Source organism: Larimichthys crocea, chromosome XII (genome assembly GCF_000972845.2).
Source record: "Larimichthys crocea isolate SSNF chromosome XII, L_crocea_2.0, whole genome shotgun sequence".
Classification (NCBI taxonomy): domain Eukaryota; kingdom Metazoa; phylum Chordata; class Actinopteri; family Sciaenidae; genus Larimichthys; species Larimichthys crocea.
The window spans coordinates 11,826,340-11,844,407 of NC_040022.1; the positions used below are offsets into that span (position 1 = coordinate 11,826,340).

The 18,068-nt window shown below is 36.5% G+C and overlaps 1 protein-coding gene and 1 long non-coding RNA gene across 3 annotated transcripts; both read right to left on the reverse strand.

The window, feature by feature from the left end:
• Positions 1-8,421: 8,421 nt before the first annotated feature.
• Positions 8,422-9,972, reverse strand: LOC104926129 (uncharacterized). Its single transcript, XR_003463286.1, has 3 exons — positions 9,929-9,972; positions 9,660-9,772; positions 8,422-9,551 (listed from the first exon to the last, which is right to left on the reverse strand). It is a non-coding gene; the product is annotated as an uncharacterized LOC104926129 (long non-coding RNA).
• A 2,164-nt stretch (positions 9,973-12,136) lies between these two features.
• On the reverse strand, positions 12,137-18,053 carry timd4 (T cell immunoglobulin and mucin domain containing 4). Of its 2 annotated transcripts, none has more exons than XM_019263672.2 (8): positions 17,721-18,053; positions 16,859-17,004; positions 16,572-16,734; positions 15,746-15,826; positions 15,511-15,590; positions 14,983-15,094; positions 14,798-14,831; positions 12,137-14,457 (listed from the first exon to the last, which is right to left on the reverse strand). In XM_019263672.2, exons 1-8 carry the CDS (start codon positions 17,788-17,790, stop codon positions 14,373-14,375), a joined length of 771 nt encoding a protein of 256 aa, XP_019119217.1. In that variant the 5' UTR covers positions 17,791-18,053; the 3' UTR covers positions 12,137-14,372. The 2 variants fall into 2 exon arrangements, with proteins under 2 accessions (XP_019119217.1, XP_019119216.1); XM_019263671.2 differs by having other exon boundaries at positions 12,138-14,457; positions 16,859-17,037; positions 17,721-18,051.
• Between the last annotated feature and the right edge of the window lie 15 nt (positions 18,054-18,068).

An 18,068-nucleotide genomic window follows, 5' to 3' on the forward strand; every position in this document is an offset into this window, starting at 1 on the left:
GATTAACTGTTTTCTGTCTGTAAAAATGTGTTTGCCGTTACCTCCTGTATTCATTCATGGACTGATATTATAAACAGTAAACAAGACACATATTATTTTCAAAAGGAATTTATTCATAATTGTGTGCAAGACATTTAGGTGAGTGTTTTTGGCGACGGCAGAGACACACGGCACAGAACGGGGGGTCAGTCAGTCCGCTTGTCTCGTGACGCCTTATGTATATTTCCGGGGTTAGGGTTAGGGCTGTGGCCACCTGGAGCAGGTTGTTTTATCCTTTAGGAAGGAGTTAGTGTGGTCAGTTTTGCCTCTGGACGAGTCTTAGCCTTAGTTTCCATTAAAAGGGTTCCTGATTCCTGTGGTTGAAACGACCTAGATGATTGAATCAACAGGTAGAGCCTTGATTACTCTGAAGCCTGTATTGTCTGTTGAATCAGACATAATAACTGAATTATTGCTTCTTTTATATATCATGACATGTTTATGTCTTCAGACATGTAAAAAAATGTTTTCTCATCCCTTAAAAATTCTAGGTAGAATTTGAATACCATAACTAGTGTATGTGTATGATTAAGTAGAATATATTTTAACATCCCCGTGTTAAACAGTGTTGGATGAAGTAATTAAATACACCACAACCCTCCAGGGTCCTATTACTGGGTGACTGTTCCGACCCCAGAGGGTTAACAAGTATTTAGACAGTACACATCTCATCATTTTAAAATGTACATATTGAGGCATAACATCATTACTACTGAATGTTAATATTACCATGTTTAGTGCTTGAGGCAAACTCAAAGCCAAAGTGTGTAACTGCCATGTGATCTCATTTAACTAGCAAGGTGTGTTGTTAATCAAACAGTCTGGATCACTGAGACAGTTTGCAGGATATAAATTGTTTAGTTGATTAAGAGGAGACATAATTTTCTTCAGAATGTGTGTTTTTAATGCTGACTTCACTGAACAAGCTTCCTACTATATAATCTGGAACAAGAATAACACAAACAGTGTGAATTTCGGGGGGAAAAAATGTTCCAATCTGTATTCACATCTATTTTTAATTATTTATTTTATTGAACTGTGTAATGAGCTACAGTTAGATCCATATATATTTAGACAGACAAGTTTTGTTATTTTGGTTGTTTACCAAAATATATTCAAGTTTTAGTTAAGTAATGAATATGGGCTTAAAGTACAGTCCCTCAGCTTTGATTTGGGGGTATTCACATCCAAATTGGACAAAAGGTTTAGGAATTACAGCTCTTTAATATGTAGCTCCCTCATTTTCAAAGAGACCAAAAGTAATTGGACAGTTGACTCAAAAGCTTTTTCATGGACAGATGTAAGCTATTCTTTTATTATTTCTTCATCAATTAAGCAGGTATAAGGTCCGGAGTTGATTCCAGGTGTGACATTTGAAAGCTGTTGCTGTGAACCCACAACATGCAGTCAAAGGAGCTCTCAGTGAAAATGAAACAGACCAACCATAGGCTACAAAAAAAGAGACAATCCATTAGAGAGATAGCAGGAACATTAGGAGCGGTCAAATCAAAAGTTTGGTAAATTCTTAGAAAAAAAAGGAACACACTCGTGAGGTATGCAACACTAAAAGGCCTGGATGTCCACAGAAGAAGGACCCTTACTACAGTAAAGAAAAAAACGTTAACAACATCAAGCCAAGTGAAGAACACTGTCCAGTAGACATATCATTCTCCAAGTCTACCATAAAGAGAAGATTTTACAAGAGCAAGTACAGAGGGTTCACCACAAAGTGCAAACCATTAATAATCCTCAAGAACAAAAAGGCCGGATTAGACAAAAACCATTTGAAAAAGCCAGCCTACTTCTGGAACAGATGAAACTAAGATCAACTTGAACCAGAATGATGAAAGAAAAAAGTATGGAGAAGGCTTGGACCAGCTCATGATCTGAAGCATCCCACATCAACTGTAAAACATGGTGGAGGCAGAGTGTGGCATGGGCATGCATGGTTTGCAATAGCACTGGGTCAGAAGTGTTCATTGATTATGTAACAGCAGACAATAGCAGCTGGATGAATTTTGAAGTGTATCAGGATATACTGCGGTGCTTCACTTTACAGACGGACAATGATCCAAAACATTTTAGAGTCTATCTCCTTAAGTCTTAAGACAAAGAACTGTAATATTCTGCAATCAAGTCAATCATTGCATTTCACTTGCTGAAGACAAAACCTAAGGTAGAATGACCCACGAACACACAGCAACTGAAGACAGCTGCAATAAAGCCCTGTAAAAGCATCACAAAGGTAACCCAGCCAGCATTTGGTGATGTGGACTCTAAACTTCAAACAACAATTATCAACAAATGATTATTGATAAAATATAAAACATATACATTTTATTTATGAATATGTTAATTTGTCCAATTACTTCTGAGGCCCTGAAATAAGGGAACTATGTATAAAAATGTCTGCAATTCCTAAATGTTTCATTAAATTTTTTTGTTTAACCCAAAAAATTAAAGCTGAAATTCTGCACTTTAATTACATCTCAGTTATTTAATTTCAAGTCAATTGTGGAGGCGTGCAAAAATGAAAATTCTATCCCTGTCCAACTATTTTTGGAACTAACTGTAGTTGTAATGTTCTGGAAATGCTTGTTAGTGTCACATTGATTAACATTATTATGAAGGTGTGTTAAAGCTGTGCCTGCCAGCGGACTCATAGCTTTAGGTATGAACAAAACAGTTGTGTGTGTATTTACTGACTTTGTGGGGACATTCTGTCATATTGTAGGACACTGGGACTCGAGGTCCCCATATTGTACCACAAAGTGAAGCATTAAAGAGCAGATTAACACCTTTTTCTAAATTAATTAATTAAAAGTTATATTGAAACCCAACACACTTACTCTGTGATACTAAAGAAATAACTATTTTTGGCATTGAAAATATAATTTGTAGGGCTGTCAATCGATTAAAATCGCAAAAAATTCTGTAATTAATCGCGATTAATCACCATTCATTTATCAATAAATTTATCAATAAATTAACTGCATTTTTCTGAGACTGAAGCTTATAATGGATATTTATTTATGTAAAATGATCAAATTTATGTAGAATAAACACAGAGAAAGTATATTTAAATTCATTCATTTTATTGGCTTATCATTAGCTTATATGCACAGTGCAAATAGAAAAAAGCCGGAATGAGGAAATATACTGACGAGTGCCACACTCCTGTAGTGTAGACTGGCAAGGTCCCGTAGAGGTAATTTCAGCAGGGTGTTTTGCTTTGAGGTGATATGTTAAAGTCGTGTTACTTCTGTGGAATTTAAATTCGGCTTTGCAAACTGTGCAAATTGCCTTGTTTTTGTCTAATGAGCCGTCGGGCAACTTTTTAAAATGAAATGTTTCCCCTAAAAGTCTGTCCTTATCCATCTTTACGCCATAGACTCTCCTTTAGTTAGGATAGATCATAGACATATACATAGACTCTCCTTTAGTTAGGATAGATGTTTGACCGCGCATGTGACCAAAGGTTATGGGTCAGCCACCACCGGAAGTAAACAAAACCACATTAATTGCGTTAATTTTTTTTAACGCGTTAATTGTTTAAAATTAATCGCCAAAATTAATGCGTTAATTTTGACAGCACTAATAATTTGACATTGAAAACAAACCCTGAACTTAATTATTTACATTGAGAGTTCTGAAAAACAGAAGTATATATTTGATATTTGTTCGTATTCTGATGAACTACATTTTTAACTACATTTTTCTTTTGACCTTATATTTTTTAAAATTATAATGTCAATGTTATAGCCCCATAATTAAAACTTTTGTTGAAAATTAAAAAAAAAAAAATATATATCTATAATCGCTTAGCAACACCTGGAAACATTGGCATTGTAAGACATTTTTTGGAACTGAAACAAGTTCCACTGAGAAACACAACACATCTACTTCAGTTTTTTATTTATTATTATTTATTTATTTATTTATTGACATTGCTGAAATAATGGTCAATGGTGAGGTCAGGAGGGAAGAAAGCGTTCAGGAGCCTCTAATGTCTTATGCTGTAGTATTTATTGAAGCTTGGCCAAGGAGAAATAGCGACACGTCAACGGCAAGCTATCTATTATTTTTAGGAAGACAACATTAGGTTCCTTCAACCTTGGTCACCACAACATTGCGATACAGTGGCACCTACTGTTCCCAATCAAAGCCAAACAACTATTACTGCCGAGGACCTCAAGGCCCACACGTGATCCCATGTAACTTAAGGATAGAAAATTCCATAACAATTATTATTGTTGTACAAATTCTGCTACCATTGTTCAGGTGTACTTTCTACGGAGCTCCTAAGGGGACATGGAAGGAAAAAAAAAGGAAAAAAATGCTATTTTTCTTAGGATCTCTGCTAAAAACATTTGTGAGATCTCGCAAAGGCAGCAGAGATGCTAACAAAAGTACCTTTATCATGTTTTGCCCACTGGAAAAAGAATGCTTTGTTTTTTGTTTTTTTTATCTAGCATAGAGCATACAACCAAAATTATTTTATTATACATAATTCAATATCTGCCTATGATGAGTGGTACCATGTGTCTTTATATCATTTAACTCTAAACTTACTGGTTTAGTAGACAGTTATATTTATAATACACAAAGACAAAGTACAGATCCAATGAGAGGGGTCCTTAATTTTTTATTCTTCATTCATAAACTTGAATTGTATTTCTTCTTATTAAGACAAAATATATTAGCAAGGCTTGAAATTTATAGATTTGAATTGACAAAAAGAAATGTACACCCAATAACCCAAAAAAATGGCATACAAATCTTGTCAATTTACCACCATGATCAACACCATGTTACAGTTATTATGACTTAGATCACCTATTCACATTTAGAAAAATCTCTCCCTCTAGCCTTGTGGGACTCCATGAGAAATCATTGTTCTCTCTTATGTTTTGTATTTATATTGTTAAAATCTATCAAGGTTTACTTCATGTAATAGTTTAAAGAGTGTTTTGCGGTGCATGATCTGGAGCAAAACAGTTTATTTGATTTTATTTTAGCTTGGAGCAGCTGTTATGTTGGGACATATATAAGGAAAGAGAGAGATTGGTACAAAGAGACCAAACTTTTCATCCTGCTGGAATGATGTCACCGGGCTCTGTAGGCAGGTATTCTGTGCTCCACTAGATGTTTGGGTTTGTGAACTTGTTTGGTATTGGCTCCCAGTGCAGCCTCTCTGCAAGGAGGTAAAGGAAGAAAAATTATATCATAATAAAGCAGCATTATGATGCATTGGTCATAAACTGTTCATATGGACACTGACAGCTCACAGTCAGTGCTCACTTTGATTTTGTGACTGCATAAGGGGCATAGAATAACAATACTGACCGTGATACTTCAGCATCAAAGTCTTCAACATCAAGTTCTTCAGCATCAACTTCTTCAGCATCAACTTCTTCAGCTTCACATTCTCTTTCTTTTGATTCATGAGCTTCAGATTTAACTGAGGCACACACACATCATAAGTAAATTATAAAGAGGTGATGTTGTTTTTTATTTTGTTGTTAAAAGTTTTTAAAGGTCATGGTTGCTTCTTGTTTTTGTAGAGTTGTCCCTACTTTTGTATCAAGCAAATATTATTACAATTATTTGCAGCCTCTCAAATGTTATGAGCTACAAGGTATTCATACATGTAAACAAATGTGACCTTAAGTCCCAGTGTCCCACAATATTACAGAACATCCACACAAATCTATCTTGAGCTTACCTAAAGCTATGAATCCGATGGCCAGCACTGAAACACACACAGACAGTTTGAGTTTTAACACACATTCATAATACTTTTGATGAATGTGACACTAACAAGCATTTCTATACACGTATACAATAGCCGTAGCTCATTATAATAGATACTTAAAAATAGATGAAAATCATTTTTTTAAGCAGAAGTTGTTTTGTGTTTGTTGTGTTTTGTTATTGTTGTAACAATACATTTACAAAAGAAAAGAATAGTAGTAGTAGTAGTAGTGGCAGATTAATGAATAATCAAAATTATGTGTCCGTATGAGGACAAAATGTTCAAATCTTCAGATTCAGATCCAAGTGTGTGGTCACACTTGGATCAAACTTACTACAAATAATTCTTGTTTCAGATTATTCAGCATGAAGTTTGTTCAAGTCAGCATTGAACACAATAATTTCTTAAATGTTTCAGAATGTGAAGTTCTTAACTCAAATACAACTTTCCGCCTGGTTGAACTTTTAATTCTGGAAAACAGATATACTTCCAATGGAGATATGTCTTATGATGAACAGATCAGAGTACTCACGGGCTAGCAGGGTGAACTTGAATGAAACCATGTCGGCAGGTCTGAAGTCAGCTCGGTTAGTTGGACGACTTAAACCTTCTCTTCCAAAGATTCTGAAGAAAGCGATGTCTCCTCCTAATCGGCTCAGAAATGTATAGCCTGCAAACTGTCACTAACTTCAGCTGTTTCAACATGCCTTGCTAGTTAAATGAGATCACATAGCACTTACGCCTTTGGCTTTGAGTTTGCCTCAAGCGCTCAACACTATAAATGTGAGAACAGTGTGTAGTGAATAAATACTTGTTAACCCTCAGGGGTTTGAGCAATCGCCTACAATTGCAAAAGCAGTTGATATGGCCATAGATAGGACCCCAGACAGTTAAAAGACCAACTATAACCTCCAAAATTCGTTTTAGATTTTCAATTTAAAGTGTCTTTAAATTAATTTTTTTTAAGTCTGTCAGGATCTTATTATGTTCTGTATCACCTTGTTTCAACTCTACACTAAAGATATTAATAAGATAAATTATTTATTAAAGAACATTTTAGTGAACCCCAACTCTGTGATATGAAAAATTCAAAAATATTGTCAGGTTGCTCTACAGATAGAACATTGGAACATTTTCATCTTGAACTCAGGAGTGATTACAAAAATGTGTACAAAATAAAATACATCAAACCAGAACTGAAAAATGAAATATTCACATTGAAACATTTTTGAGGTTAAATTTTAAAAATTACAGTGTCACTGTTCCCAATCATTAAATATTGTGTTCTGTATCCCAGTTCAGTTCCAGTTAAATTAAAAAACTGCTGCCATTTTTTGCATTGAAAATATAATTTGGCATTGAAAACAAAACCTAAACTGAAAAGGAAATATTGGCATTGAAAGTTTAGAAAAATAGAAGGTATATATTTGCTATTTGTTTGTATTCTGATGAACTACATTTCCAACTACATTTTTCTTATGACCTTATATTTTCAAATTTATAACATCAATGTTTTAGCCTCATAATTGAAAATAGTTTTGAACATTGAAACAAACAAACAAAAAAAAAAACTTAGCATTGAAAACAAATCCTGAATCATGTAATTTCCCTGACCTTCTTCAAACAGTATGCAAATGGGAGTTCTTCTGGTTTAAAAATTATTTTAAAAGTTATTTTAAAACATGATGGATGGGACACAATAAAGAAAAAAGAGTGCTTTGTTATTTTTTAAATCTAGCATACAGGTATGGTTTTAATAACTGAGTAATAGGTTGTGCAGACATTGTCCAATGAATCACTGAGGTTGTCATTTAAAAAAACATTTTTTTGTTTCTTTCTTGCTGTGTCAGATCTGCCTTCTTGACCCATCATCTGCACACATCCCGTCCCAAAAGGACCACAAGGAAAATTTGCTTTTGGGCTTTATTTCCTTTTATGTAAACACTCCTATCCTGGCTCACTTGGTGTTTTTTGTATATAGATATATCAATCAATCAAGCAATAAATCAATCAATGATCACCGTCCACCTTTTGCAGCAATTAAAGCAGCACATCTCTCTGGCATTGTGTCAATATATTTCCTGAGAACTTCAACACTAATGTTATCCCATGCCTTCTGCAACTCAAGCCAAAGGCTTTCCTTTTAATGTATAATAGATCTATACAGTTTATTTTCCAAATCACGCCAAATTTGTTCTATGGGGTTGAGGTCCGGACTTTAGTCATTGTGGCATTCTACATCTCCCCTTTTGGTTCAGGTGTGAATTTGTTGGCATCATAGCAGTCTAAAGTGAGTTTAGTTTAAATGCCTTGCTTGTTTTAAGTAAAATTACCTAAATCTCCTTATGATGGCTCTATTCTATGGTTTACAGAGCATAATGATGACATATTTCATTCATTTTAGGAATATTTCAACGACCAATTCAACAAAAACAACTGAAACCTCTTAAGTATGCCAAGTTCTAATCATTTTGACCACCACTGTAATTTAAATGTCTGCCTCTAATATGATGAGTGGTATTACGTGTCTTTACATCATTTAACTCTAAACTTATTTGTTTACTAGACAGTTATATTTCTAATATACAAAGAGACAGCACAGATCCAGTAAGAGGGATCCTCAATTCTTTATTCTTCATTCATAAACTTGAATCGTATTTCTAATTATTGAGACAAAAGAAACCAGCAGGGCTTAAAATTTACACACAGTGACCCAATAAATGGGGTTACAAATTTTGGCAATTTATCCACTAATCAGCAAATTTACATTTGCTGGTAATTTTACAAATGAGTGTTCTTCTTGGCTGTTGCCAAAATGTCAATTTCAAGCTCATTAATCAGATTGAAAGAAGAAACCCCTGGGTCTTCAGGGGTAAGGGGTATTGGATGGAGGAATAAAACTGAATTTGCTGATAGTTTAATTCTTCAGGTGTTCTACTTTTTATACATTCATTATAGTCAGGCAGAAATGAATATAGCAGGAAGACTGTGGGGTGAAAAACAGTTACATTTAAATAAAATTTGCCATTATTAAAAAGGAAATATTGACACTGAAACACTTTCTTCAGTGTCACTGTTCTAGCCCCACAGTTCAATATGGTGTTCTGTATATAATGTAATATATGAATCATTTTCTGTATATATAATTTTCCCATAAAATGTCTCAATTTCAAGGTTTTATAACTTCCCTTTGTGCTATTGTCAGTTAAACATCGGGGTTTCCTTGTTTTCCATATATGCATGTAAATTAGGTTGTAAAATAGTATTCAGTCTTACAATAACAATGAAACATAGAATTTGATAAGCATTTCATGTCTTTAATCATATCTTTGCCTTTGGTTTGCTGCTGGTAGTTCCGCTGCTTCACCACATTTTAGGACTGGTAAACCAATTTTACATTAAAAATCCTAAATGAATAAAAATAAAATAAAATAAAAAAAATCAAAGCTAAAGGACCCAGAATTAAGCCTTGTGGGACTCCATATGTAATGATTGTTTCGTCTTTTGTTTTGTGCTTTCACTACTGTTTAATTCTATCAAGGTTTACTTCATTACTGACTTAATGTCTAACTGGTTTGTAGGGCATGATCTGGGGCTAAACATACATTTGATTTTATTTTAGCTTGGAGCACCTAGCTTTGAAAACACTAAACAGTTGTAAAATGTTTAGGGAAATGGGACATGTACTGTATAGGAAAAGAGAGATTGGTAGAAAGAGACCAAACTTTTCTTCCAGATGGAATGATGTTACTGGGCTCTGTAAAACAAATGCAACACAGACACATCAATTAGATTAGATTATGATAAGAGTACTTTGTGTTTCATATTGTTTGTATGAATTGTGCTGTGCAAATAAAGCACTTACTGGTTTGACCAGGACTTCAAGCAACCTTAGGGTTTTTTGGTTATATCTGCGTGGCATTCACTCCACCTTTGGGTTCGGCTGTGGAAGTCATGTTAGCTTGAGGTGCATCCTTTCTGCGAGGAGGTAAAATAAGCAAAATTATATCATGATAAAGCGACATTATGATGCTTTTATCATAAACTGTTCTTACTGTATGGACAGCTCACAGTCAGTGCTCACTTTGCTCACTTGTAGTTTGTGACTGAGAGACACAGAATAATAATACTGACCCTGCTTCTTCAGCTTCAGCTTCCCCTTCTTCAGCTTCACCTTTCCCTTCTTCAGCTTCAGCCTCCCCTTCTTCAGCTTCACCTTTCCCTTCTTCAGCTTCAGCTTCCCCTTCTTCCTCTTCCCCTTCCCCTTCTTCCTCTTCCTCTTCTTCCTCTTCCTCTTCCTCTTCTTCCTCTTCCTCTTCTTCCTCTTCTGATTCTGATGATGACGAATCGTCTGAGGCACCTAACATCACATCACCAAGTTAATTGTTAAAAGGACAACAGCAGCATTAATCAAACTTTTACTCTGTTATAATTCATTTGATCTGGCTCTTTTGTATGCCTAGAAAGATGTTTTCAAAGGCTTCTCTCACCGAAAGCTGAGGCAACAGTTCTAACCACTGTGCCACTCAGAAAGAATATAAACTACATTCAAAGCACTGAAATAACTGGTAATTAACAAACTGGTGAGGCTGTTTTTTTATGATCAAGTGCAGTTTTATACAATGGACAGGACTGGGAGTGTCACCCCAAATAACATGGTTGCATGACTGGCTACATTTCTGAATAATGTTCCAATGTATCTGTAGAGCAACATGACAATATTTTGTTCTGACTCTGTATTACAGATCTGCTGTAATCTGTATCACACAGTTTCTTTTTTTTAACTAATGAATTTACACAAGGTGTTAATTTGCTCTTCAGTGGTTTACTTTGTGGTACAATGTGTGGACAATGTCCCACAATATGACAAAACATCTCCAAAAAGTCAGTTAATACACACATGACATGTATCTTGTTCTTACCTAACGCTATGAGTCCGACGGCCAGCACTGAAACACACACAGACAGTTTGAGTTTTAACACACCTTCATAATACTTGTTATGAATGAATGTGACACTAACAAACATTTCTATAACAATACACATAGCTCATCACACAGGTCAATAAAATAATTAATTGAAAACAGATGAAAATTAAAATTAGAACATGCATTGTCCCTCAATTCACATTGTTTATTTTCTCTTCACAATCTTTTAATTTAGCCTTAAAATAAACCTTCACCTTAGTCCATTAGTCCTTTACATAGATTTTCTGTTTTTTTTTTTTGTTTTTTACTCTGTGATGACTTTCTTTGGGTTCTGATTGGACAAAACAATACATTTACAAAAGAAAAAGATTGACACATTAATGAATAATCAAAATTATTTGTCTGTATGAGGACAAAATGTTCAAATCTTCAGATTTAATTAAGTTGTGTGGTCACACTTGTTTCAGATTATTCATCATGAAGTTTGTTCAGTAAAGTCAGCAGAGTTTAACTTTTAATTCTGGAAAACAGAGATATACTTTCTATGGAGATATGTCTTATGAACGCGACAGATGAACAGATCAGAGTACTCACGGGCCAGCAGGGTGAACTTGAATGAAACCATGTCGGCAGGTCTGAAGTCAGCTCGGTTAGTTGGACAACTTAAAACTTTTCTTCTAAAGACTCTGAAGAAAAGTGACATCTCCTCTTAATCAGCTAAAGAATTTATACCCTGCATACTGTCACTAACTTCGGCTGTTTGATTAACAACACGTCTTGCTGGTTAAATGAGATCACATAGCGCTTACATCTTTGGCTTTAGGTTTGCCTCAAGCGCAAGCTCAAACACTTTCACATTAATATTAGGAGTCAGTGACGATGATTACTATATGTACATGTTCTATATGTTTAAACCATTAAAATGAGATGTGTGCTGATACTTTATGTATTGATGTACTTGATGTACTGAATACTTTATTAACTCTTTGGGGTCTGAGCAATCGCACACAACTGCAAAAGCAGTTGATAGGGCCGTAGATAGGACACTGATGAATACAGAATGAAAATATTTATTAGTAGCAGTCTATTAAAAAGTAGTTCAAAACGAGCTTCGAAGAACGAGCTTCGTCAGAATAATTTAATATATATTAGTACAGCAGCCACAGAGAACATACTGCTTTAATACTTACATACTGAAGAAACAAGTATGGTAGTAACAGACCTAAATATTTCATCCAACACTGTTTAACATGTTACACATGTACTAGTTCTGGTATTCAAAATTGTATCTAGAATTATAATCTGTAGTTATAGATTGGTCAGATAAATGTACTGTGCATACAACTGTGTATGTTTTCTGATGATGACACATCCATCCTTTGTTAGGATTCTTTTTGTTTTGTTTTTTTGTGTCATTGGTCTAATTTCCTTGACCTTCTTCAGACAGTAGTATGCAACAGGGACTTTTTCCAGAGTTTAATTCCTCTGCTTTCAAAGTTATTTTGGTTCAAACTGGCTGGTTGATGTTTGGGGGGCAGTTGAAATGAGCAAAAAGCTTCGGCCTGTCACATTCAGTAGTTTGGGATGTATGTGTTATTAAATCTGAGTGCTTTGAAATCCCAGTACTGAAGACATTTTGAAAAATGTTTTTATTCACTCAGCATCAAACCTCAGCTCATAGTGTAATTTCATATAGCCTCTGTGACGTTCATTAACCCTGTCTTGACTCGTTCAATATTATGACATACATTAACATGAGATGATGTATGTTGTAGTAAGGCCCTGCCCACAGGCTGCTCTTCTCATGGAGGTGAACATACACTCCAGGCTTGTATTAAACAAAGGAATGTTAAACAGTGAGTATGAGTCACAGTTCGGAGGTCTTGTTTCTACTCTGCAAACACTCTATAGGTGTGAACTTATTTGATGTGTGGACAGTCCTACACAGGTCCTTAAACTAAAGGCTCTCATCACATTTACATTTACTTCACAGAAAACTATTTTTTTGTCCAATGGATTAAGAATCCGAAGTGTAAGTAACTGAATATTAAGAACGTATAAAAGTTCACACAGTGTGCAGAATATTTTACCAAATCCAAGTATATTATCAAAAGAAGATGTACTTTAATGTAATATCACCCTTGGACTTGGACCCCTGTATATGTTAAGAATCCGATTTTAACAACATGATTATCATGGTCGAATGAATTTACAATTACACTATAATCACAATATCTATAGAATAATTGAGTAAAAAAAAAAACCCTCCCTTGTGCTCTTGAGAAAAGAGACTATTCTCAAATGAACTGCAGTCAGAATGCAAGTGTGTGGAGGTGAAGAGAGAGTCTGTAACAATAAATGTACAAAAATAACAATAACACAGAGTAGGAACTATAGATATAGACTGGAAGGAGGTGCTGGATTGTTTTCATAATCGTTATTGTGTGTATTATTAACATCTTATCAGTATTTCATTTTTTAAATATCACGGTTATTGTCTATACCTGTACAGTATATCATGACACCCCTAATGTGGTTCAATGTGGTTTATGTTGTCAACATTTTTTTTCACACACACATCTGTCTTTCGATTGGTTTTTATTCAGCTTGTTTTGAGAGTTCAGGCAGGTTATACCACAGGAAACACGGATAAAACACAACAGCAGCAGCATCCTGCTCAGAAAGCATCTCAACACACAGCTGCGTGTAGAATTAAATCAGAGTGCGAGACACAGGGAGTATAACACCCCCAAAGATTTAAAAAGTTAAGAAATGTATCCAGCAACCAACATGAAAGCTTCAGCCAGAGATCTAGACATCACATTCTCAACTTCGAAACCAAAATGAAATCAGCTTTGTCTTTTCCTGACCTACAAAAGATTATTCATGCCTTTGTCTTTTTGCGCATGGACTGCTTGTCGGACATGTCTCAGTGGCTTCAGCTGTTTGAACTTACATATGTCACATATCACCCCATCTTTCCTCCCTGTATTGGTTTCCAGTCAAATTAAGGAATGATTTTAAGATTATTAACTCAGCATGGTCCTCGAGCCTCGCTTGTTATACCCGGGTAGAGATTGGTGATGTAGGGCCCTCAGGCTCGAGTAGATCAGAAAGTTCAGTTTACTGTGAGTTTTTTTGTAATGTCCGTATGGTTGTACACTCATCTTTTATCTTTGTTTTGTTGTTTTATTTTCATGGGTTCTGTAAAGCATTTGTTTAGATACGTCAACAAAAAAAAGTATTATAAGTGAACATAATATATAACATGGAGGGTGCTTCTGTCCTCTGTCATTTAAAAACAAAACAAAAAATTTATTCAGTTCCTTGTTGTCAGGTCTGATCGCCTTTTGGTCATGTCTTGACATGTCAGGTCGGGTCTAGAATTTATTTACAGTTCTGATGTTTAGCTTTGCAGCTGTGTGGCTGTTTTGCAAAACTATAAACGTGAAGATGACCAGAACAGCAAATGATTTAATGTTTTTTCCTCCTTTGCATGGACAACTAGATATAGGATGAAAAAATGTGTTAACATGATGGTGATTTTTACTGCACCGGTGCTGTACTGTGAACTGAAAACATAAACACATATAGATTTATGGATAGTGTAATCTGTATCATTTCTGTGTTTTGTAGGATAATGAGGTTCGCTAGTCCAGAGTGTAGATGTTCTCTTGGACCGGTCTTCTCATCCGGATCTCGTAGATGATGTGAGGAGGTTCTTCAGAGGAGAAACTGGAGGAGAAAAGTCATCAGATGCTTGTCAAACAGCAGGTATAATAAATTCTTATGTAATACAGCTAAGTTTAGTATTTTAGTAACTGCATGAAGAGCAGAACTTCTGGGAAAACGGAAAATCCAGTCTAATGTCAATTACAACTACTTTACGTTACACTTCAGAGTCATGAAAAATAGAAGGATAATAAATGTGTTTCTAAAATACCACCATCTTGGGAGGTTGTTCAGGAACATCCGTCTCATTATTTGTCCATTGTGTTGGACAGCTACATTTTGCTGCTATGTTGCTAAACTATCCCACAGTGCATATTTGAGAAATGAGCCGTGTTGAACTCACCAGCCGCTCTTTAAGGCTCTTCTGTATATTCCACCTGGAGAAAGGAATCAGACTTGAATTAGAAAAATGTTAAATTGTTTGCAAACTTCACTTTGGTTTGAGAGACAATAATATGAAATAGTCTGCTTTATGTTGGCTCCATATCATGTTACCAAACTTTGGTATCTATCAAGGAGAGAACGTACGTTTGAAGGCCAGAAAGAGAAACACCGCCGCCAAGATCAGCAACACACTGAGCGAGAGAGAGAGTATGGGAACATTGATCTGAAGAGAGAGAGATGGCAGAGAGTCCTCCATCTAACAGAGAAAGAGAAAGGTTTGAATTTAAAGTTAAAAGAAGCCCATTGCAGGACTGCCAAGATGGTGACAAACAAAGCTACCACACTCTTAGCCCTGAGGACGTCATTGAGACCGTGATCTGTTCATGCTACACTAAACGTTGGTCAGTCATTCTCCCCCTATGTCCCTTCACCCTCCACTATGTCACACATTAAAATTTGAGGGTGTAGTTACTCCTAAAAAACAGGTCTTGGTGGATTTTGTTAGCTCTGAACTTGTTTTCACTGTTTCCAGCCTCTATGTAAATCTAATAGCTTCTGGCTGAAGCTTACTTAGTTTGAACATGTGACAGTTGAACAGAGAGACTGGTTATCAAAAAGATATGTAATTCAGTCTCTAACATGATGGAGGTGGTGGGTGTCGTGGTTACTCACAGTGATGGTGTCCGAGCGCAACATTGTGGAGTTCTTCCTCAGAAGGTCTAGCTGAGACGACAGCAGGAACTTCCAGTTTACTAAATGAAAACAGAGAACACGGTCAGAGTAACCCAGTAAACCAGACCAGTTCATGATACCAGCTATCATCAAGGATCACTTAAAGAGAGGAAGACCAAGATGAACTTGCTTGGTTTGCGGTCAGTATCAGTGAGTCATGTCAGGTGGATCTCACCTGTGGAGGTCCATGGCTCCGTCACTCGATCGGTTGTTGCTGTCATGGTTGTTGTTGGAGGCGGAGAACTGGTGACTGGAGCTGGGAAGAAACCAGATGATGTCAGTATTTATACCAAACGTATAAATATTGAGCATAACAGCTCTATATTCTTAGTCTGAGATCCATCTCGAGTAGAGATGGCAAATTATATGCAGATGCATATTTTAGATTACTGGCCTTTAAAAATTAAAACGGCTTTAGGGCCCTAGACAGTATATTCAAATGGATGTTTCCATATTTCCTGCCAAAAACAGTGTTTGATTGGTGTTGTGCCAAATTTCAATCGAGTAGTTTAGGCTTTAGAAAGACCAAACCTCTCCCATGTTTGCTGTCCACCAAGAGATTCAAGCCAGCCACTCCCAGGTCGTTAAACACGTCCCTACGCTACAAACCAGGGTGTTGTAGGTTCCCCTCTAATAAAGTTTTGTTGTGCCGTTTAAATCAGGTGACGTAGTATAAATCAAACGAACACAGGACTTTCAACCAGGTGAAGGGTGCTCGTGCTAAGTGGACCCAAACCAAGTAGTTTTTGTGCCTAAACCTAAGTCTGTTCAGACATTGCATATTAATTGTCGTCCACATCCAAAACCGAGGCCTACAGTTTATAGCGTAGGGTGAGGAACCAAGCTGCTGTATTTGACAAGTTTTGAGTGGGAACTTGATGTCATTCTACACTTTCAACGCTGGTGACGGGAGACAAAATCCACCCAAATTAACCGTCCATTGGAAGTAAATCTGTGAACGTGTCCTGTAATTGTCCATGTGGTGGTGAAGGGTCACTCACCTTTGACCACTCTCAGGTTCATGATCACCTTCTTGTCGTTAAAGATACCGTCGATGTCCACCCTGCAGCAGTACGGTCCGCTGTCCGTCCGCCTCACATTTAGGATGTCCAGGTCCATTTGTCCATCCAGGACATCTCCCGTTAGCCGGTACCGGTCTGCGACCTGCATTACCAGGGTCAGGGTTAGACCACAGGGATTTGCATGCACTGACAACGGCACGTTAGTCTGGATTAATTCAAGCACATCTGAAGAACTGTGTGTGTCATTATATTTAGGTTTTCACGACCTTGGAGATGACACCATTTTCGTCCGTCTGCACCAGGATGTTGTTGCACCAGAAGGTCCCGCAGCCACGACCCCAGCAGACCCGACTCAGACCGAAACGCTTTACAGAGTACTGACAGGACAGAGAGGCCACACCGCCCTCCGCCACTTTAAAACAGGAAACAGACGAAAAGTGTCCACCTGCAGCACAGACGCACATCTGAAACACCTGTACTGAAAGTCACCATGTGATTCATAGGGACAATGTCGCAGGCCAAGTGCCGAAGTTAATCACAGCATGCTTATATTCAGTAAAACAGCAGAACCCTGAGTGTGATATTGTTTTCATAAAACCGCTCTGCAAGCCGCATTTAATAGTTTACAATAACAGTGATAACAGATTATGATTTGTTTGTTTATTTGATCATTTATTTGACTCCGTCAGCACAAATAGCTGGACCACAACTGGACTGTGACTTGTCAAACAAGCTGCTTTGTATCATGTATTTTCACGTTTACACACAAAACATAAAAAGAATTAAAACCTGATGTTTTGCTCCAAATTAAACAGTTTAAATGAGTACAGCTGAAACCATTAGTCCATTAATCAATTAATGTATTGACAGAAAATGAACAATCAGCCCTTTTTATGATGGTTGAAGTCATTTTCAATGTCAAAACATTTAATGTCTGAAACAAAATAGTTCACAATGAGCTCCACCTCAGCCAGCTACAACAGCAAATCCCTGCTTTTACATGAGATCTCTGTTTTACTTGTAACAGAGTATTTTTACAGTATAGTATTAGTACTTTAACTATGATAACAGTTCTGAATACTTCCTCCAACATTGTTGTGTGATGTCAGCAGTTTGCATATTTCTTACCTGACAGGACGAAGAAGACGATGATGAAGGTCTGAGGTGTCCTACAGCGTGGAGGCGAGACAGCAGCCATCCTGTGACTGTGTGTGTGTGTGTTTACTGTCCAGTTTGACGCACACAGTGTGACTCTGTGACGGAGCTGTTGGGGGGTCGGGAAGGGGCCACACAGTGTGTTACTGTGTCTGTTTGTGTGGTTTAATGTGTGTGTGTGACGTCTTCGATGATTCTCACTCTGAATGCAGTAGTGCAAAATAACTTCTGCTTCACTACATTTCGCATATTATTTTATATTTAAACCATGTGGTGTAAAATATTTAATAAAATATGTGTTCAGTGCACAAAATCTGCTTA

Coding starts and splice junctions, on each gene's coding strand:
- timd4 (XM_019263671.2), bottom strand. CDS start 17,790: ATGGCTGCTGTCTCGCCTCCACGCTGTAGGACACCTCAGACCTTCATC. Junction 16,735..16,858: donor AAAATGGTGTCATCTCCAAG/GTCGTGAAAACC, acceptor CTGGTAATGCAG/GTCGCAGACCGGTACCGGCT. Junction 15,591..15,745: donor GGAGCCATGGACCTCCACAG/GTGAGATCCACC, acceptor GTTTTCATTTAG/TAAACTGGAAGTTCCTGCTG.